The sequence below is a fragment of the Balaenoptera borealis genome (genome assembly GCF_965194805.1).
Source record: "Balaenoptera borealis genome assembly, chromosome: 14".
In the NCBI taxonomy this organism is placed as follows: domain Eukaryota; kingdom Metazoa; phylum Chordata; class Mammalia; order Artiodactyla; family Balaenopteridae; genus Balaenoptera; species Balaenoptera borealis.
Window position 1 is genome coordinate 4,097,850 of NC_138875.1, and position 21,507 is coordinate 4,119,356.

At 51.8% G+C, this 21,507-nt stretch overlaps 1 protein-coding gene across 2 annotated transcripts; it reads left to right on the top strand.

Moving 5' to 3' along the window:
• The first annotated feature begins 51 nt into the window (after positions 1-51).
• Positions 52-18,459, top strand: DIPK1C (divergent protein kinase domain 1C). Of its 2 annotated transcripts, none has more exons than XM_082355261.1 (4): positions 52-505; positions 9,116-9,790; positions 13,145-13,309; positions 17,737-18,459. In XM_082355261.1, the coding sequence occupies exons 1-4, from the start codon at positions 320-322 to the stop codon at positions 17,935-17,937; spliced, it is 1,227 nt and encodes a 408-aa protein (XP_082211387.1). In that variant the 5' UTR covers positions 52-319; the 3' UTR covers positions 17,938-18,459. The 2 variants fall into 2 exon arrangements, with proteins under 2 accessions (XP_082211387.1, XP_082211388.1); XM_082355262.1 differs by lacking the exon at positions 17,737-18,459 and adding an exon at positions 17,360-17,714.
• The last annotated feature ends 3,048 nt before the right edge of the window (positions 18,460-21,507 follow it).

The following is a 21,507-nucleotide window of genomic DNA, read 5'->3' on the forward strand; positions in this document are numbered from 1 at the left end:
AGTCGGTACCAGGAAGGAGCTGGTCTTCTTGGGGAAAAGGTGCAAAAAAAAGTGCAAACGGTGGCGGGGTGCGGCGGGCGGAGCAGGGCGTCCCGCGCGCGGACACCCACTGAACCCCGCCTGCTCGGGCGGGCGCGGGTTGTTGCCGCGGGACACCCCCCACCTCTTCCCCGCCCCCCAGGACGGGCCGGGCGCCCGCGCTGCCTCTCCCCCGCGCCCCCTCCCCTCCGCCCGCGCTGCCTCTCCCCCGCGCCCCTCCCCCGCCGGGCCGCCGAGCCCAGAAGCGAGCGCGGGGCGCTGGGCGCCGGGCGGGCGGGCCATGGCGCGGGCGCGGGCGGCGGGCTCGCGGGGCCGGCCCGGGCGGTGCGGGCGGGGCGCGCTGCTGGTCTGCGTCGCGTGGACCGCGGGTTGGGTGCTGGCGGCCGCGCTGCTGCTCCGCGCGCACCCGGGCGTCCTCTCCGAGCGCTGCACCGACGAGAAGAGCCGGCGCATCCTGACCGCGCTGGTAGGTGCCGCCGCCGCCGCCGCCGCACTGCCCCGCGCCGCGCGCCCCGGGGGCAGGGCTGGGACACCCTCCGCGGGCCCCGGGAGCCGGGGACTCGGGCACGGCCGTGGGCCGAGGGGAGGGGGCCCGGACACGGTGCGTGGGATGCGGTCTCCAGTGTGGGACTCTGTCCGGGAGTCCTCCGTGCGCGGGCGGGGATGTCTCCCCCCGTTTCGCCCAAATTGGTCCTTTGTCCCAAGAGAGTCTTCCTGCCCGACTGCTCTCCCGCCGCCCCCAGCCCGCGCTCCTAAAGCAAGTGTTCGGGTCTGCTCCCAGTCTCCCGACTCGGACAGCGGGGCTCGGGGCGCGGGCCGCTGAGGGCTCGGGTCGGGGAGACCACGCCCCTGCCCCTGGACTCGCCGTTCGGTCGCTCGGCCCCTGTTCGGCGAGTCCAGCCTGGGCTGCACCTCGCCGAGCCCCGTGCAGACGGCTCGTAGGGCCCCCGCCCCGCTGCGCCCCAGAGCCGCGGCTCTCCCCGGCGCGGTCTGCGGGACCCAAGACAGAGCGCGTTCAGACGAGTGGAGCGCGAGGGAGGCGGTCGGACCCTGGGGTCCGAGCGGGGTCTCCGGACAGGGGAGGGCCGGGGGTCTCCATAGCTGAGCCCGGCAATTAGGGAGAGAAAGAAACGCCTGGGTTTGCAGGCTGCTGCTGCGCGCTCTGGGCCCCAGAGGCTCATTAGTTGATTCCGAACGCTGGCTGCTCTTTGGTCTGTTTGGTTCGGAAGCTGATGCGCATTAGGAGACTTGGATAAAGGTAGGAATCCCTAAAAGGAAGGCCAAGAAAGGTGAAGGTAACGGCAACTATTGTTACATTGATTGAGTGTTCACTTCCTAAAATACTGACATGTAAGTATTTGGTGTGAAAAATGATCTATTTTCTAAGAGCCCTTCAAGAAACGCATGGGAAGTTTTCAGTCCAATTGCTTGCATCTGGGTGAGCCTTTTGAGATTGTAGGTTTTCAAAACGTGGTAGCATAAAGGCTTTCAACTAAATGATTTTTTTTTAAAGTGAGATGGGAAAAACTAAAGGAATGAGGTGAAATGGACAAGCTAAACCAAATCATTTTTCCTAATTACGTCTGACGTGTCCTCATGAATTGATCATAGCGTTGGTGAGATACTCATCGATTCCCTCCATCCTATCTATCAATAATCTATCCATTTATCTGTTCATTGTTACACTGACGTTCTATCAAGTTTTCTTTAAGTTACAAGAGCTCATTGATTTTTCTCAATAACTCCTCTAAAAATTCCTTTCACTGATAAAGATTTTTTTCCCTCTGTTTTGGGGAGACTGATTGACTAATTATAGTGAAAAATGAATACCTGGGCCAGGATGAATATCCATGTACCAAAAATGATAGTCTTTTAGATTAAAATAAAAAACAAACACTATTTTTCATTTCTTTACCTTTGGTGAGAGAAGGCCTAATGGAAATTAAATAGCCTAGTATAACTTAAGTCATTGCTAATCATAACTTTCCCAGCATTCCAGCTCATAAATTAAAACCAATTCTGTTTGGAGGCTGAACCAACATATCTCCTGTGGCAGCCAATCTTCCCTGTTGCCAAAAGAACAATCTGAAATACCATGTCTGTCTGTCTGTCTGAAGTTCACCTGACTGGTTCTCAATGACCTGATTTTGGGGGGAGCATCATTTGGAGGCCCCCGTTGAGGCTGCCGTTTCTCACGCTCTGCTCAGGACCTGACTTTCCCTCTCTACCCTCTCCATTCTGGATTTGCTGGCGGGAACCCCACACAGCACCGTGGCTCCCTTTCACCCAGGACACTGTGAACTAGACTGAGGTTTGAATAGGACCCCAGTCTCCACATCCCAGACTCTGCCGGGCCCTGGCGGCCACGCAGAGGCTGGCATTGTGGCACTGTGGCCTCCCAGGACTGAATCGAGCCTCTGTCTCTCAGCTCTGCCGGTCCTTTCAATTCATTCTGCCTGGCTTTTATCCTTAATAATAAAACTGGCTGTTATTTTTCTGACTGGCCTCCAGACTCTCATTAGCTTTCACTCTGAATCCCAGAGCGCAGAAGGAATAGCTGCAGCTGAGCCAGAGGGAACCCCTTTCCCTTGGGCGGAGCCAACAGAGTTGTGAACCTCTGAGCACGTTCCCGGGCCCTCATGCCAGGCAGGTGAACACTGCTGGCCCATGGAGGAGTCTGAGGGTGAAACTGAGGGGCTGGTTAGGAGCGGGGAGTCATGGGTGCTGGTGCCCCCCCGAGCCTCACCGCACCTCTGGAGGGGGCCCACCACACTCCAGTCTCAAGAGACAGTGTTGGAAGAGCCAGCTGGATTGGTTCCAGAGTCGAGCCCAGGTCTTCCAGCTTCAGAATTTTCTGGGCAGACGGCAGCCCTCCTTTTTCCTGCGGCTTTTCAGCTCACCCCGTAATCAAGACATCTCTGTGAGGTTTCCAGAGCCCCACTTTCCCAGGGAACCGTGTCAGCAGGCTGTGCCAGGCTGACTAGCGTTGGGTCTGACTGTTCACAGGCCCGGCTTCTGGTTCTGCAGGCAGAGCGCCTCCCAGGGCGGCGGGGCCGTGTGCTGCGGGTGCCCGCTGAGGCTCACTCGGGGCGGGCTCTGTACTAAGTAGTTTTACACGTATTAATGCATCTAATCGCAGCCTCTGGGGGGTACGTACTTTTATTCCTCCCATTTCACAGATGGTGAAACCAAGCCCCAGAGAGGTGGAGTAACTTGTCCCGATTCGCACGGTTACTGTGTCGTGGAGCCAGGATGTGACTCTGGTAGTAGAGACCCTGTGACAGAACTGGCTCCTCCAATACTGAAAACCATAAGTAACAACTGGGCATACTGAACCCTTCCATAGCGCATCACTTTCAAAGCATCTCAAAAAGATTCCCACAGACTCTCTGTTATTCAGAAGGTTTGCGTCCCTCCCGGCTAGTTAGATCTTGATGTGACTCAATTTAGTTGCCTACATCTGGAATTTCTTTTTAACAGGGCAGGCTTATCTTTCTTTGCTCTGATAGAAACCCAAGGTCCCAGCGGGACTACAGCATCCAGGGCACATACCCAGAGAGACATTATAGCAGGGAATGACTCTACTTTCCTGAGTGCTTTGGCCACGTTTGTAATGTCTATCTTCTAAGCTGTCCAGGGGTCAAGAGGGGTTGCAGAGTGGCCTGGCTAATTGCTCTGAGATTCTGCAATGCACAGCGTAACTGCTCCGTGAAGGAATTCCATCGTGAGATATGAGGGCTGCCATCGTGAGATATGAGGGCTGCTAACCGCATAGGAACTTAATTCTCCTTAAAAACAAAAACAAACACACAAAAGAAAACCCAGCCCTTGGGCATGACCTCTGAGACCCTGTCACCGGTTTCCCAGACTAGAGAGGACAGGTTTTGTTTTTGCCTGAGAACCGAGATACAAGCCAGAGAGGGAGGTTCTAAGGAACCACCACTGAGAACGCTTTCTACAAGAACTGGGGCTGCTGGGAGTGTGCGTTTGCACGTTTGCACACAACCTATAAGAAATATGAATTCGCTGTTTCATCAATTTTTAAAAAAGCCAGTTAACTACAATGAGACTTTATTAACTTGGTTTTTTCCCAGCTTACCTTAAAATCTGATACCTGTGGATTTTGTATGCAAACACATTTGGGTACAGAAATGTACCTGTTCAAGATGGCAGTTAGGGCCTCCTCATATCCAGAGGAAAGTGATTTTTTTAAAATGGAGTTAAAAGTACATTACTTCTATTGAGTTTAAAAAGATGAGCTACCTCAATAGGACATGCTGCTAATAAGGTAATTTCACTCTTGTCTCTACCATGATGACACTGTTTAATTAGCTTGTAAACTTGTAATCTGTAAATTTACTGGTTTTTAAAAGCCGAGCTAAGTCTTTCTCTGAGTTTAGCAAGCACAGGCATGCAAAAAGCTCCCACAGAACTCACTGGAGCTCTGGTAACCGGAAGAGCCACAGTGGATGAATTTTACATTCTGTATCAGAAGAGTAGGGACTGACATGACAAAAAGGCCTCATCACAAAGGGTGACGACGAAGAGCAGCTCTGCACTAACTGCCCTTGCGTACACTTTGCTTTCGTGTAAGCCATCTCCCATGACAAACGAGGTAGCCGGGGCACGGAAAGTTAGGTCAGAAACCTAGGACAACACCTCCAGTAGCCGGTGGCCCGGCAGGGCTCTGGGCGCCCAGCCCCACCGCCCGCCCTTCCTGATCTGTAGCTTCCCCACAAGCTGCCAGCCGTCTGGAGGCATGCCTATACCTCAACGTGCTGACCTTCAGAAAAATGGCCAAAGGTAATGTTCCCCGCCAAAATCAGCAGACTACATGCCAAATTTCCTTGCAACCCCTGTTTGGAACTGCCTTCTAAATTTGCAGGGGCAAATCTCGTATGGGTTCGATTTGAATTCGATTTCATCGACGCGGTACAGTTTCGTAGAAAACACCATGCTGTGGGGAGCCAGCGGGGGCAGGGGATGGTGCGGTGGCTCACGGGGGTTATTTAATGGAACCTGGGGCAGAGGAGACAAGAATTCCCACTGGCAGGTGGGGCGGCCTCCCAGGGAAGGTGCGTCGGACCCTTGCAGGGGGGAGCATTCTGTCAGGTGGAGACACAGCAAGTGGCGCTTTTGGCAGGATGCCCAGTCCCTGCCGCACTGGCACTTGCTCTAACCCTGCCCTCTGCTCCCCTGAACTGTCGGGTTCTCTGAACGCTCCAGCGACTTTGCATCTGTGGGTTCCTCGGCAGGTCATTCCCTGCCCTCTCCCTCCTGGTCCGCTAGGCAGACTCACAATTCATCGTTCAAAACTGAGCTCGGGTGCATCTCTCCAGGAGGAAGCCTCCCCGGCCCCCTGCCTTCTAATGACCAGGGCTGGAGGGAACTAGAATTCAGAGGCCACCAGGTCCTCTGCACCCATGGCCTTGGTTGACCTTTACAGGTCTCCCACGACACAGTGTCATCATCCCCTGTTACAGACTTGGAAACAAGCCACAGGCCAGCAAGAGGCTGAGCCCAGAGGCAAACCCAGTTGGCCCCAAAGCCAGGCCTGGCCATGTGCCTTTCTTGCTTACACTCCACTGTCATCTGAGGAGTCTGAAAGGCAGGCACCTCGCTCTGTGACGCCTGAGCCGGGCACCTGTAGCTGCATCGTGGCTCAGCTCACACACGGCACTGTTAGCTGGAAGGTGGCTGCGTGGGCCTGAGGCAGCTTGCCCACGGCCACTCCCCACCCCGGGGGTGTGGAGTGGGCTTCTGGGCCCACAGGTGTCTCTCATGGCCAGTGACAATTTCGGCCGCAGTTCCAGATGAGGAGAGTGAAGGCCCTGGGCAGTCACAGCTGACACCCTCAGCACTGCCCGCTCTCGTGCTGTGGCCCAGCCAGGGCCCACGCTCCTATCTTGCCCTCCCCACGTCTCTCCTCGGCCTCCCCTCTCCCTTCTGCCCAGCACAGCAGGATTCTGAAGCTCGCAGCTCAGGACCCACCTCCTCCTACCAAACTCGATTGTATCACTTGCTTTTCTTTCTTTTCCAGTTCTGTTCTGTCCTTCATACAAAAACACCTTTGATTAAACTACAAATTTGATGACACTCTAAAAAGGATTATGGAATTGAATTAAACCATTTTGGATATACTCAAAGGGTTTAGGGGCTTTATAAGGCAATCAAGAAATAAATGTTGGGCTTCCCTGGTGGCGCAGTGGTTAAGAATCCACCTGCCAGTGCAGGGGACATGGGTTTGAGCCCTGGTCTTGGAAGAGCCCGCATGCCACGGAGCAACTAAGCCCGTGCGCCACAACTACTGAGCCTGTGCTCTAGAGCCCGCGAACCACAGCTACTGAAGCCCGCGCGCCTAGAGCCCGTGCTCCACAACAAGAGAAGCCACCACAATGAGAAGCCCGCGCACCGCAACGAAGAGTAGCCCCCGCTCGCCGCAACTAGAGAAAGCCCGTGCGCAGCAACAAAGACCCAACGCAGCCAAAAATAAATAAATTTATTTTTTAAAAAAAAGAAAGAAATGTTGCCTTTTCTTATCAGGCTTATTACAGAGATGTGAAACTCTGTAAATACCAGATAAAATAGGACAAAGCTGCAGCAAGTAAAATGAACACCCCACATTACTTCCGTCATTCACATCTTTTTTTACTCTTGGGAGTCTCAATCATTTAAACCTTTCATTCCCACCTTACCTCTAAGATTACCCTTAAAGGTCTCAGAGGAACCAGAATCAGCTGATGCTTTCTTCCGAGGCACCGTGATATGGAAGCAACTCCACGCAAAGAGTCACTCAGAGGGTCCTTATCCCTTTGATGCTCCTCATGACCCCATGCCTTGGAAAGAGGTACCAGGATGAAAAGTAAAAGGATGGCATTTGACCAAAATGGTGTTAAGTTAAATTGCAAGATGTACACAGCATCAAGTGTATTTAAAACAGTTTCATGGGTGTTTATTAATACAGCTGCATTATGGTTGCCTGTTTTCCAAAGACAAAAAGCCAGCCCCAGGCAAACAGGGGGCACTCCCAGACTCCAAGATCGGGACTCCATCGCGTGCATCTTTGGGTTTGGCAAGCGTGACATCCCCACCACCCAATACGGTGCGGTGCTGAGATCTAATGTGGCAAAGGAGAAGCAGCTTGCAGGAGCCCCTCAGCAGGAAGCTGGGCTTGTCTTGGTCCTTTTGGGTTGTTGTCCAGTTACTGCCTGAAACGGTCCCTGAAATCCAGATACTTGTTTCAAGAACAGGGAGTATATCTTTTTAATAAGTGTTTTGGTCATATGCTTTGAACAAGTCACTCAGAGTATTTATAAAGATCCACAATCCCTTATCCAATGCTCTGTGGCCAGGCCTGTTTTGGAATTCACACTGTTTTGGGTGTTAGATAATATGCAGCATATATATACTCTCTATTTTGCATATGAGGCAGCACCAGTAATCAAACAAATCCAGCTGATTAATAACTCTGCAGCAAAGTATATGCAAAGTCACAGGTCAAATACATTCAGACCATAAATAGGCTCTCATCTTTTCAGTCAGATTTGACACTCCATGAGGGCGAAAGAGTCATGGAAAAACTTGTAGTTTTCAGAGCTTTTTGGATTTGGGGATTATTCACATATCCAAGCATTGGAGGTATATTTTCTGACTTGAAGGAGCTGTATATAATCTACTTGGGGTTAATAAAGCTGAGCAGCACGGAACAACCAGAGAGTCTGGCCAGCATATAATTACATACCTGACCTGCCTTTGCCCACGTGGGAGGAAGATGCATCTGGGGGGAAACAGGTGGAGTCAGGAAATAGGCTCAACCCTAATAAACGTGGGTCCAGAGGTTTAGGTTTCCTGAAAGAGATAAAAAAGAAAGAACAGAATAATAATCCTCCCTTTCAATCGGTTTCACGCTGGCATCTCCTGCTCCCCCTCTAGCAGGTCTGAAGGACAGGGCCTGTCTGGACCATATTCTTAGGACGGATGCTTGTAGTGTCGTGGTGGGGTCACCAGGTCCCCCATTGGGCCCAAGAGCCTGACGTTTAGGAGAAGTTCCCCATTTCAGGGTCCCTGAGTGCCTTCCTCACCACCCCCAGGAACCGAACACCCCCCGCTTCTGGAATTTACCCTGCAGGGCTCCTCTTCTGCAGGCGCCCGGTGCCTGCCCTGCCAGCCACGAGGCCTCTTCTACCTCCTGTTTCCTGCAGTGGGCTCTCCAGACCCCGTAGTCCCCCAGAGCCTGCTGGCCTTACAGCCACGCCGCTTCCCGGTGACCACAGTGGGCACAAGGAGCGGTTCTAGAGGAAGGGCCATTCCTGGGGTCGCCGGGGACCCACCTCCCGAGGTCTGGCTGACCTGTACTTGACCGGGGGTTGAAAGCTCTCTGGGTGACCCTGACGTGAAGCCAAGAGTTGGGAACCACGGGCCTGGCCCAGCCCTTTCACTGATAGTCAAGGAAACTGAACGCAGATGCAGAAGGCCTTTGCCAGCATCCCCCACCTCAGCTGGAAGTGGGGGAGAATAGAGACCTGCTTCCTAAGACCTGGGCCTGGGCCTGATGGAGAAACTAGCAAACTTGAGGCGCTCTTTCAAGTCTTTTTTCTTTTTTTAACTTAAATATATTTATTTATTTTGGCTGCGTTGGGTCTTCGTTGCTGCGTGCGGGCTTTTTCTAGTTGTGGCAAGTGGGCTCAGAAGTTGTGGCACACGGGCTTCAGTAGTTGTGGCACACGGGCTCAGTAGTTGTGGCACGCGGGCTTCAGTAGTTGTGGCTCGTGGGTTCTAGAGCACAGGCTCGGTAGCTGTGTCACACGGGCTTAGTTGCTCCGCGGCATGTGGGATCTTCCCGGACCAGGGCTCGAACCCGTGTCCCCTGCATCGGCAGGCGGATGCTTAACCACTGCGCCAGCAGGGAAGCCCTCAAGCCTTTCGCTTCATCATTCCTCTCTGACCCGGGCAGCCGCGTGGTTCACTCCGGTGAAGGTTCTCTGCACAGCTGCTAGGAGCGTGCTGGGCGCCGGGACCAGCCTCGTGTCTATGCGCTGCTCCTCCGCCGTGCGACCCACTGCCCCCTTCCTTCCAGTGCCAGGACTACCGGGGCGGCGCACTCGGGGGAGACCTGTGCGAGGACCTGTGCGTGGCGGGACAGCTACGGTACCGGCGCTGCCTGTACTACGAGCGGGGCAAGAAGGTGCTGCAGGCTGACTGGCGCGGCCGGCCCGTGGTCCTCAAGTCCAAGGAGGAAGCCTTCTCCAGCTTCCCGCCGCTCGGCCTCCTGGACGGCCAGCCCGAGGCCGGCGGCCCCGGCTTCCCGGAGGCAGAGCTCCTCCTGCTGGCGGCCGGGGAGGTCAAGAGCGCGCTGGGCCTGGAGCTGGCCGAGGGCGGCCTGGGGCGGCTGGGCCTGGGGCGGCGGGGGCCCCGGCTGCGCGGTCAGCTGGCCAGCCTGTGGGCGCTGCTGCAGCAGGAGGAGTTCGTCCTGCTCAGCCTGCTGCGGGGCCGCAGCCCGCACGCGCCGCCCGTGCTGGGCTCCTGCGGCCACTTCTACGCCGTGGAGCACCTGGCCGCGGGCAGCCCCCGCCTCCGGGCCCTCTTCCCCCTGGACGGCGCGGCCCGCGGAGGCCGGGCCCAGGCGCGCGCGCTCAGCGGCGTGGCGCTCAGCTTCCTGGACATGGTCCGCCACTTCGAGCACGACTTCTCGCACCGCCTGCACCTCTGCGACGTCAAGCCCGAGAACTTTGCCATCAGGAGCGACTTCACGGTGAGTGGCTACGGCGTGTGTTTCGCCCGTGGAGGGCAGGCTTGGGTCCGGGTGGTCCTAAACGAGGGGGGTTCTGAAATCGGGGGAGACCCTGCAGCGTTATGCAACCTTCTAGCCAGGACAACCTCGACCTGCCAAACCTTCCGAGTGGGAATGAGAGAATTTAAAGAACGGAGGCGCCTGCCCGGTGCCGATCTGGGAGGACAGCCGCTCGCAGCAGCAGGCGCGGTCTGTCCTCCTCGAGGGCTGCTCTGTTGTCTCCAGAGCGACTTAGCGCCTTCTTAGGGCTATTTTGAAAGCAAGCAAATTGTGCAGCAAACAGTCTTCAGGAGACGAGGAGCCTCGGAGGATGAGGAGGGAGGCCGGCCTTTGGGGGTTTTTGTACAAAGGCTCAGCAGGGGGACAGTTTTCAAGCTGTCCATGCTCTAGGATGACGGGCAACTTTTCTTTTTTTTTTTCTTTTTTAATAATATGCCTGTTTTTTTTTTTTTAATTTATTATTTATTTATTTATGGCTGTGTTGGGTCTTCGTTTCTGTGCGAGGGCTTTCTCTAGTTGCGGCAAGTGGGGGCCACTCACACTTCATCGCGGTGTGTGGGCCTCTCACTATCGTGGCCTCTCTTGTTGCGGAGCACAGGCTCCAGACGCGCAGGCTCAGTAATTGTGGCTCACGGGCCTAGCTGCTCCGCTGCATGTGGGATCTTCCCAGACCAGGGCTCGAACCCGTGTCCCCTGCATTGGCAGGCAGACTCTCAACCACTGCGCCACCAGGGAAGCCCCGCAACTTTTCTAATACTTTCTTCTGGAGAGGTTCTAGTTTCCCTTCTGTGGGTAAGACTTCTAGAGGGACAACTGGAGTTTCGGTGCCTTACACAAGGGAAAGTCCTGCCCAGGGGGACACGTCAGCCTCTGCAGGCTCTGCAGGAGGCAGGTGAGTTTTATGTCCCACTCCAGGCAGTGCCGGCCTACAAAGAATGAACCGAGGTGGGGAAGCAGCAGGAGGACTGGCGCTCCGGGTGGGCTGTGGCCCTCCAGGGCTTCCCTGGTGGCGCAGTGGTTAGGAATCCACCTGCCGATGCAGGGGACACGAGTTCGAGCCCTGGTCTGGGAAGATCCCACATGCCGCGGAGCGACTAAGCCAGTGAGCCACAATTACTGAGCCTGCGCGTCTGGAGTCTGTGCTCCGCAACGGGAGAGGCTGCGATAGTGAGAGGCCCGCGCACCGCGATGAAGAGTGGTCCGTGCTCGCCGCAACTGGAGAAAGCCCTCGCACAGAAACGAAGACCCAACACAGTCAAAAATAATGATATAAATAAATAAATTTAAAAGCAAGCCCTCCAGGTGATTCTGATGCGCGTTCAGTGTGAGAACTAGCGAACTGAAGCACCAGCAGGTGGGTTCCCCCTTTGGTCTGCATTGCAGCGGGGAAGGAGCGCTGTCCTTCAGGTAACATGTAAGATTGATGACTCGCAGTCATTCACTTTCTCGGGTCCCCCCTTGCAGGTCTTGAGAATCTGTCCAGTGGTTGCAAAAGAACTAGGAAAACATCTTTACTTCTTGCTCCCAAACTGTTGCCAGAAAGTGCTCTTTTCAAACAGATGACGTTTCCTGCTCTAGAGGCACACTTTTCAGTGGAGAATGAAATAATCCTCATCAATCCGTTCTAGTCTGATGCTAGGACCATGTCTGAAGATGATGCAAGTTAGGTAATTTTGTGCAGGAAAAATTTTATGATTCTCCCCATGTTATCTAAGAAACCTCAGGCAGGTTTTTCTGTTCATTTTGTTACTGTTCTTATTTTAGGTGCATAGAGTTATGCTTCCAGTAGCTGTAATCCATTCTACAGCATACACTAAACTTAAAAAATAAATCTGGCTCTTCCTGGGAGATGAGAAGGGAACAATCAGAGCTGGAAGAGAGAAGTAACAGGGAGCTGAAATTCCACCAGGGGCCCAGGGGAAGCTGGGGAGATGGCCAGGAACTATCAAAAGAAGAGAAGGGTCTTGTAGCCCCCCAAATAAATTATGAAAGACAATAGACTCATTAGCACAGCCTCATATATTTTTAGTGTATTAACCAGTATAAATAATGAAATGAGCTCTTTCTTTTGTCTGAATAATAAGATAGGAAAAATTGATTAAAATGATAATTTCTGTTTGCAGAGCCTGAATTAGTAATTAGACAAGGCTCTTAAATAGGGAAAAGTTCCCCGTTCTTTATTTTCATTATTCTCCACATATTTTGAAATAAAGTATTTTCCCTCCTCTGTTTTACTGAATAATCCCCAAGAAGCTTTACTGCATTCTGGCATCAATCTTGAAGGAAAAAACAGAAACAACAACCTGGGAATGTGCCTCCTAACTTTGCAGAGAATTGAGATGTAAATGAACACTTTTTTGAGACACTACCAAAGGGAGAAGGCTGATATTTTGAGGTTGACCTGTGAAGGCTTGTGAAATGCCACAGCCTCCATTAACCTCATCGAGTCTTCTCTTTAATACCTTGAAGCTATACACTGCTTGATTTGGGCAGAGTCCAGGTTTTCTCAGGTTTGAGCTCATTTTTTTTTTAAATTCAGGTGGTGGAGGAACATATCTGCATAATTTAGACATTATTCTTTTTCTGGTTTTGAAGCCTATTTGGGTTGAAGCCAGGAAGATAAATCTGAAATTCCAGGGGCTCATCACATTTTCACGCTGATAGTGGGACTTAGTTTTTGATGCTGCTGGATCAGGGTCCATATGTATCGACCCTAATTTGAGAACTTTGGCTTTGCCACTCCCTGCACTCCCCCTGCTCCCCGCAGCTGGAAACCAGTCAACTCAGGTAACAGACAGCATAAACAGACGGCCTACGTACTGCCCACCCCACTCTCACCATCACACCCTCCACCTGTCCCTTGAATGTAATCTTCTTTTGTTGCTTATATTCATAGAGATAGATTATCTGTGTCTCACAGCTTTTGTACTCCTGAGCCTTGAATGTCAGAAACCAAAGTGATAAAGCAACAGAAGGGGAAATCAATTCATTTTAAAGATACTTCAGAGATTCAACTTTTAAATCTGAGAAAACTTTTAAAGATGAAAAGTGATGCTAGTTCCACATTCTAGGCTTTCACTAGTGACCACAAAGGTCCTTTTTGCAGTTAAAGCCTTGCCATACCGTCTGTGCCAGGGGCTTGTATGTCCCCAGCACAACCTGGCTCCTCTTCCCTGCTGGCAGATTTCTGTGACCCCTGCAGTCTGTGACACTTGCACCTGCAAAGGGGCACAGGGGTGGGGTGGCACTGCAGGGCTCCCTCTGTGCCGCGGCCTTGGGGGTCCTCTTGAGAGGCGTGTGCTGTTTCAATTACAGGTGGTGGCTATTGACGTGGACATGGCCTTTTTTGAGCCTAAAATGAGGGAGATTCTTGAGCAGAACTGCACGGGAGATGAAGATTGCAATTTCTTTGACTGTTTTTCAAAGTGTGATTTGCGAGTGCACAGGTGTGGAGCCCAGAGAACCAACAGCAACCTGCAGGTGAGCAATGCTGCTGTCCTCTCTGTGGGGGGATCCTGTTCTCTCTGGGGGGGGGACCCTGTCCTCTCTGGGGGGGGGGACCCTGTCCTCTCTGTGGGGGGATCCTGTTCTCTCTGGGGGGGGACCCTGTCCTCTCTGGGGGGGGATCCTGTCCTCTCTGGGGGGGGACCCTGTCCTCTCTGGGGGGGGGATCCTGTTCTCTCTGGGGGGGGACCCTGTCCTCTCTGGGGGGGGACCCTGTCCTCTCTGGGTGCCTCTGCCTGCCACACTGTGACATCCCAGTGATGTAGCTGAAGGTCATCACCCTTGCCATATCACCTGGGCTCGGTGTGTCCAGTAAGGGCAGGGATGGTGGGAGATGGGGATCATTTGTTCTTAGTCGTCTACCCTGGAGGTTGTGGGCCAAGTGACCCCATCGGGCTAATGGATGGTGCTCCCAGCACAGCCTTTACTGGGTCCCCCAGAGCCATGGGGACTTGGGTAGCCCTTCTCTCTGGGTCTAATTTCTGCATCTACACACACACACACACACTCCCCCAGAATGAGCACCCAGAGACAGATTCACCAAGGATAAATCTAGAAAAAGGGCAAAGCAGTCCTGAAAACTGGCCAAACCAGAGAGGGTGGGCGACACCACAGATCCGACAGGCAAGGGGTTAGGCCAGCAGGTGGTTAATAGAGGGAGAAAGTGCATGGGTCCCACATCCAGGAGACCAGTGATAAGTAGGAACCCATCCTGGTTTCCAGCTCTCAGATCCAGTCTAGAGTGAGGGAGACCCAGATGTGGGGCTGGAGACCCCTGCACTGGGAAGACATCTCCCCTCTTGCGGCAGAAGCTGTCTGCTCCCGGCCCTCACTCCAGGCCCTCAGGTGGGTGTGGATGAGCCGGGCTCACAGGTGTTGATCACAACCAGGAAGAGGTCATGGCAGGGAAGCTGGGCGCACCTCCACCACCGCTGATCTGTGTTCTAGCCTCAGCCTTCCTACTCTGTCATTCTCCCATCCGGCCCACTCCGCAGTCTCACCTCCACCACAGTCTGTTCCTCCCTACAGCCCTCCAGCCCATAAGGCCAATATCACCCCGGTGCACACCTGGTGATGGGGCCAGAGCCTGGGGCTGAGTCACGCCGGCACAGAGGACTGACCTGGGGAGACCTGGACGGTTGTGTAGTTAACCTGGCGGTCCTGGACCAGGCCGAAAAAGGCCCTGGCTTGTCAGCCTCTCCAACTTAACGTGGGCTCACACCCTCGGCGGGTCTGCAGCGTAACCATTCTTCTCCAGATGTGGGAACAAGATGCTTTCACTAGGGCATCAACCAGCCTGTGACCTCAAACCACAGAGTGAAAACACTAACACCTGCCCTCTGCAGCATAACTGGAGACGAGGGTTGTATCCTTAGTATATAAACGGCTCTTACAGAGCCGTTAAGCGGTGAGAGGTACACACACACACAACTGGCAAGAGAAGAACATATGACAGATACACGGGAGCTGAAATGCAGACGGCCAGAGAACCTGGAAAATATTTAATCTTACTAGTCAAAGACATGCAAATTAAAACCCAGCGATAATAATTTTTTACTTTTAAGTATTGGGAATAGTTGTTAAAATGCTATTAATTAACAGGTGAGGCTTCAGAGAAATATAAGTAAGAGTCTATATTGTTAACGTGATTGTAAAATTCTACATCCCTTTGGAGGGTGCATGACTGTTGGAAATACTCATTCTCTTTAGCTGAGCAATTTCATTTGTGCACCTTTTCCGATTATTGCCTTTGAATAAAGACCTAGAAACGAAATTACGCTTCCTTTAAGGATATGAGAAAATATGAAGCATTCATTAAGCGAAAAAATGCAGGTTACAAATCAGTATTTACCCATGATCTCATTTTCGTTAAGTAGTATGTGATTGGGAAAGAAGATATCAAAACATCAAAAGCAATTACTTACGGATGATAGGATTACAGATAATATTTATTTTCTTCCTTTTGCCCTATATTTTATAAATTTTCTACGGTGGTATGTATTACTTTTCTAACTTACACTTTTACTCAAAAAAAAAAAAAAATCCCTGCCCTGCATCAGCTGATTGACAGATCAAAGGAATAGAATTTTTTAAAATTGCAGAAGTAGACCTAATGACATATGGTCATTTAGTATGTTATAAAGGCAGCCTCTCAGGCCAGTGGGAGGGAAGCTGGGTTATACAGTGAGTGGTGCTGGTAAAGTGGGTATTCGGCAACAACAAACGATCACATTAACTCCTGGTTCACTCCTTATATCAAACTAAACTCCAGATGGCTCAAATACTTACACCTAAAAAATGGAATCCTGAATGTTCCAGAAAAAAACTGGGAGAATTTAAAGTATTATCCTAGAGTTCGGAGGCCTTTCTAAGTACAGAACAAAGCTCAGAGGCTATAAGAGGAACAACTGACACATTTAACCATTTAAAAAAAAATCCACATGGCAAAAACAAAACAAAGTTACAAAAAATATGAGCAAATTTAAAGGTTAAATGAGAAAATTGGCAAAATATTTGCAACTGCTCTTACAGACGAGGAGCACAGAGGACAGAGGCAGCCCTTATCTGTCTGAGACTCAGAGCTGCTGAGACTCAGAGCATCCCCCAGCATCGTCCTTGGCTCACGGTAACCCCACATCCCAGGGACAGCGTCTAGTGATTGGTCAGTGGGGAGGGGGGAAATGCAAAGCCCAGCCCCCTGGCCTCTATAAGGAACAACTCTGTAGGCCATTCCAGTACCAGAAGTTTTCCTTCTCCCTTAGTTCCATGGAAAGATGGTTCCTGAGAACGCCCCTCAATAAATCCCTGCATGCAAACCTCCACCTTACAGTCTGCTCCCCAGGAAACCAATCTAAGCAGGGAACTAATGTCCTTAATATATAAAGAGCATTTACATATCAATATGAAAAAAGTTAACAATCTGATGGAAATGTGGGCAAAGAACATCACCTTGACCACTCACTGGAAAGGAAGCACAGATACTTTCAACCTGACTGATAAGAAGAGCAATACAAATTAAACCATTTTCATTCAACAGCTGACAAAAAAGAAAGACAACACATGTTGTTGAGGGCATTCTTGTCATACGCTGCTATGAGAGTGTAACTCGGTACAACTTTTATGGGGTCAATCTGGCAATATCAAAACAAAAACTGTGCATACCCCTTGGCCCAGAAATTTCATTTCCAGAAATTTAGTCATATGCAAAATAAAAAAGAAATATGTGCAAGATATGTATTGCAGCATTTTTAATAATAGCAAAAGTTAGTGAACAACCTAAATTTCCATCAATAGGGAACCAGATAAATAACTTATGATATGCATTTGAGGTACAGCCGTTAAAACAAATGGAATATCCTTATAAGGACTGATTTGGAAGGCTCTCCCTGATATTTTGTTAAATGGGAACGGAAGCTATAGAACAGTGTGTGTAATATACTCCCATCCATGTAAAGTAAAAGAAAAAAGAAATGCATGTATATTTATAGACTCTCCAGAAGGACATTCAAGGGAGTGCTTGCCTCTCAGAGCCAGGAGCCGAGTGTCTGGTTGTCAGGAGTGGGATGGAGACTTAAGATTACAGCCTATCTTTTGGGACATTTTCAATGTTTGCCCCTGAAAATGTATTATCAACTCAAAAGAGAAATAAGATAATTTGTTTTTAAACAGAATCCTCAGTCTTGCAGAGGTTGGGAAACACAAGTCAAAATTATAGAAACAGTAGCTCTATAAAACTGAGGCATTTGTTAATTGAGTCTAATATAAAGTGTGACATAGAAAAATGGAGCAGAATATTAATTATGCAGCGCTCCATCCAACAGGGAGGAAACCATGAAGGCTGTAAAACGGACAGCGTGTTTAAATGCAGAATTTAAAGAGATCTTCAGCCTCAGTGAATTTCATACCCAAGGAGAATTAAAGGCTGTGAGACAGTGGCTTAATTTTTACTTCTCCTAAAATAAAACATCTCAAAGTCTCGTCAAAAAGAGTCTGCAGCCTTTCCCTTCCAATATACCTTTTTTTCAGTGAGCCTCAAGTACTATCACGTTTGCATACCCCTTGTCACCAGCGTGTCCTGGGGCCCTCAGGACAACCCTGCCAGGTGGCGATGACTGTCACCGTGACCAACCTATGGATAAGAAAGTGCGCCCTCAGGGGTGCGGTGACGGCGGGGCTGGCAGCCTCGGGCCTGCCCAGGGCCCAGTCCTAACGCAGCAGCCCCCGCCTGTGACCTTCTGCTGCGGTGCCCTCAGTCCTTTCTGAGTGTCACCCGGAGCTTCCCTCTCGGCATTTCCACCGCACCCGGGGTGGCCTTCTCCCCGCTGGGCGGGTTAGGGTCCAAGAGGGGCCCTTCCAGGAGGCCCCCGGGCCTGAGCTGACAGCCCCCTCCCGCCCTCCCCCAGGTCGTCTGCGACAAGATCCTCCGCCACTGGTTCTCCTCGCCGCGCCGCAGCCCTGCCGTGTCGGCCCCGCTGCGGCGGCAGCTGCGGGCGGCGGTGCTCGAGTGCGCGGCCCCGGGGGCCCAGGACGCGGCGCCCCGCGTGCTCGCGAAGCTGCGGCGCCTCCTCCAGGCCGCGCTGCGGGAGCTGCAGGAGGACAAGTAGCCGCGGCCCCCGCGCGGTGAAGGGAGCGCGTCCGCGGCGCGGACAAGGGCCTCGGGGACACTTACTGTGTGCGGAGGGGGCCGCCCGGCGCTGTTCGTCCCTCGGCCGCCTCCTCCCTCTGCTCTGCTTTGAGGACCCCCTCCGGGCCTCGCCCGTCACCCCTTCGAAGTGACACGAGGAAAGGGGTCCCTGCGCCGCGCTCTCGGAAGAACGCTCCGCTGTGCTGGAGCAAGAGCCCTGCCGCGTCCCTGAAGACGTCATCACGTCACAGAGCGCACCTGCGTGTGCGCGCGCGCATGCGCGAGGGTGAGTGCGCACGTGGCCGTGAGAGTTGCGCAGGTGTGTGGACGTGTGTGCACGCGTGTGTGAGCAGGTGGGTGTGAGCGGGTGAGGGTGTGGGCCTGTGCGCCTCCGGGCGAGGAAGGTGCCTTCTGTGGCGTATCCACTGGCACCGCGGGCCTCGCTAGCAGAGAAGAGTCACCTTGCTTTTGGAATTGAAAACAATAAAAAACCCAAGTCTCATCTCTGGGAACTGTAGTTTGTACTGGCGAGGCTGTGAAAGCACCGTTTACAGTGTTTTTCATTTTGAGGAATGCATGGATTTTACGGATTGTAACATCGGTTTTAGGGAGCACTTCATCTCTTATCACAGCACATCCTCCCTGGGAGCAGGGGTTGCCGGCTTGGTGAATTCAAGGCAGAGCCAGGGCCGGGTGGCCTGTGCTCAGTGCCTGTCTGTGACCCGGCGCCTCTCTGCCGCTCCAGTGAAGACCAGGCCGCAGGCCCCATGTCACCTGTTGGCAGAATTGGTTCCAGGGGGTTCCCGACGCTGCCGCTCTGCTGCAAGAGAGCAAACGGGAGGAAACCGCATGCTGGTCACTCCCCGGCTCGGGCACGTGGAGCCGGCCAGAGGTCTGTCCACCTTGGGGGGGGGGTCACAGGCCTAGTCCAATCTGGGGAGGGTGAGAGCTCAGCAAACTACCACAGGCCACCCTCAAGGTAAACCCAGAAAGACGCCAAGAGAGGATTAGGGATTCTGTTGATGGTTTACAAACAGGAGAAGACAATTTAATCTGAAGTTTTAAAATATCACAAATTGACAAATTCCAAGTATTTCTCTTTTCCTTGCCCAAACCCCTTCTGATGCAGACAAAGAGCAATTGCCTGTGTATGCTGGTTCGGCTGCATCTGCACTCACCCTGAGGAAGGACGTGTTGGGGGGTGTAGTCTAAGGCCCCCCAGTTCTAACTCTGTGACTCCCCACACTCTGGTTGGAAGGACCCCTCCCCTCCCCCATCACCACTGGCATTTTCCACATGACTCTGAATTTCATCAGCGGCCTCCTCTAATCAAATATATGAATGACCCACTCTGCCTAGCAGGCAGTAAAAATCCACGTCTGTCACTTTTGTGGCAGAAGTAAATTAAAACTAAAGTTTGAGCACAGGCCCTGGATTAGTAGATTCTAAAAGAAAAAAGAATTGGCTGTGGTGTGCCCAGCGGAGGCTTGTTGCACCTGAGCTGTGCTATTCGAGGTTGTGTCTGCAGTGGTGAGGGTCTCAATGAGCCTCGGGACCCTCGGGGCAGGTTCTCTTTCTGAGCCAAAGGTTCCCACGAAGACGGTGAGAAATAGACGGTGAGGGAGGGAGGCGCAGGGGCTTTGCGGTCTGTGCCCTTGAAACAGTCGGCTTTTGCATTGTGAGGGCACATGGGTCTCCTGTGGTTGCCCTGGGGTTACAGCCCTTCCTTGGCCTTTGAGCTAACCGCCCAGGCAGTGGAGGGAAAAGGTTCCTTTTCACTTCAACCAGAATGGAAACAAATGTTTCTGTTTGTCATGGGGGCTGTGCAATATGTAATTACCCAACACAATAGTGTTTTTATTGCTGAAAAGTGCAGTTTATTCCTTCCCCTGCATCTGACCACGCATCTCACACACGAACACACACAGACACACCACGCCCCTTTCCCATCCCACCTGGAGAAGTCCCTCTATGGCAGTATCTCTTAGACTGTGGTGAAGTTCAGTTTTTGTTTTTTGTTTTTTTTTCAATTTTCAAACCCTTGCAAAATAATACTTTTATATAATACAATAAACAAACACTGTATCTGTATTTAATATTTTTAATGTGACAAGTGAGATTGTTTCTTGCTTATCTGATTAAACAACCACCTTATTTGTAGGGGAAAATGTCTGCCTAAATATTTCTATGTTTTGTTTTAATAACATGCACAGTAGACAAAACACGCTCAGTGCTGTGTGAACGGGACTCGAAGAGATTATAAAGTGAGCTCAGCAAGCACGGTTTATTCCTTTTAAAGTTTTATCCAAATTAAAGCAAGTGCTTTATTCATTTATAATCCCTCATCAGAAGTCAATTTTCACAATTTATCTTAATAAATTATAGTTAAAATGATCTTTTGATGAAATGATTCCAGATTTTATGCGCTGTTGGATTACAGGTGACAAACCTTAACTGCACAGAAATTGTAGGCAGCTCCGGCCACATGCTATGACCGCATGATACCTGAACTGGTCCACGAGGGGTGGAGGATGTCAAGTGGCCACAAATGTTTCTAACCCTCCTCTCAGTTCTTATCTCCTCACAGGAAGTGAGTAGCAAGCAGTTCACAGATGTGCCACCTCCAAGAAGTCCTCTAGGCTTGCCTCCCATGGGTCTGCCCCCATGTTCGGCACCAGCCATCTGGGAACACCCAGAACAAATGCCTAGCTTTTAACTTAAATTATTGGAAGAGCAGCTATTTTAAAAACTTGATTTGGAAGCTGTTTTTTGAGCAGCTGGGGTGGGAGAGTTAGGCTGGATATTTCTGAAACCAAGGAACATATAAAGAAACTGTAACATTTACTGTGCTAGTAACTGCAGTGTAGGGGAAAAATGCCACTCTGGCTCTGTAACATACGTGATTTCTCCCACCTTCTGGGTCCTGAAACCTGTGTTGAAGACGTTGATTCTTGACTTTGGCCTTAATCTTGCTCCTTGTGCTTTTCCAGTGGACTGTATTTCATTCCTCTTAAAGATCACTGAAGTGAAGCTTCATGAGAAATCCCATGGGAAAATGTTAAGAGCAGATGCATTTGCTGGGCCCACTTTGAGTCCCTTGGTGGGGCACCTGATTGGTGAGGAGTTCTGGTATTTCTTCCTGTCTTTGGGAGAAGTCTCCATGCCCCCCCTTCTCTCTGCTTCTTCCTCGTGGTGCTCTGGGTTCAGCCTTTCTCCCTTTCCTCTTCTAAAACTGCCAGCATCCCCTGTATTTCCCACGAGTCTATGGTATTTTGCTATAGCAGCCTGGGCTGACTAAGAGGACTGCCCTGCCCTGGACGCTGTCCTTGACCCTCCCTGAGAGCGGTGGGCTCAGCAGTGCAGGGGTGCGTGGCAGAGAGCCTGCTAGGGTGTGAGCGGAGCAATGCCGGGGCTGCCAGAGTCTCCAACTGCCACTTGCCTGGGAGTGCCCAAGGTGCCTCCTGGGCAGAGCTGCTGGAAATGGCATTGGCCATGAAGAAGGGAGCCAGCTGCCCCCCAGTAAGTCTGACCCGGTGGGAGGGTTGCCTGC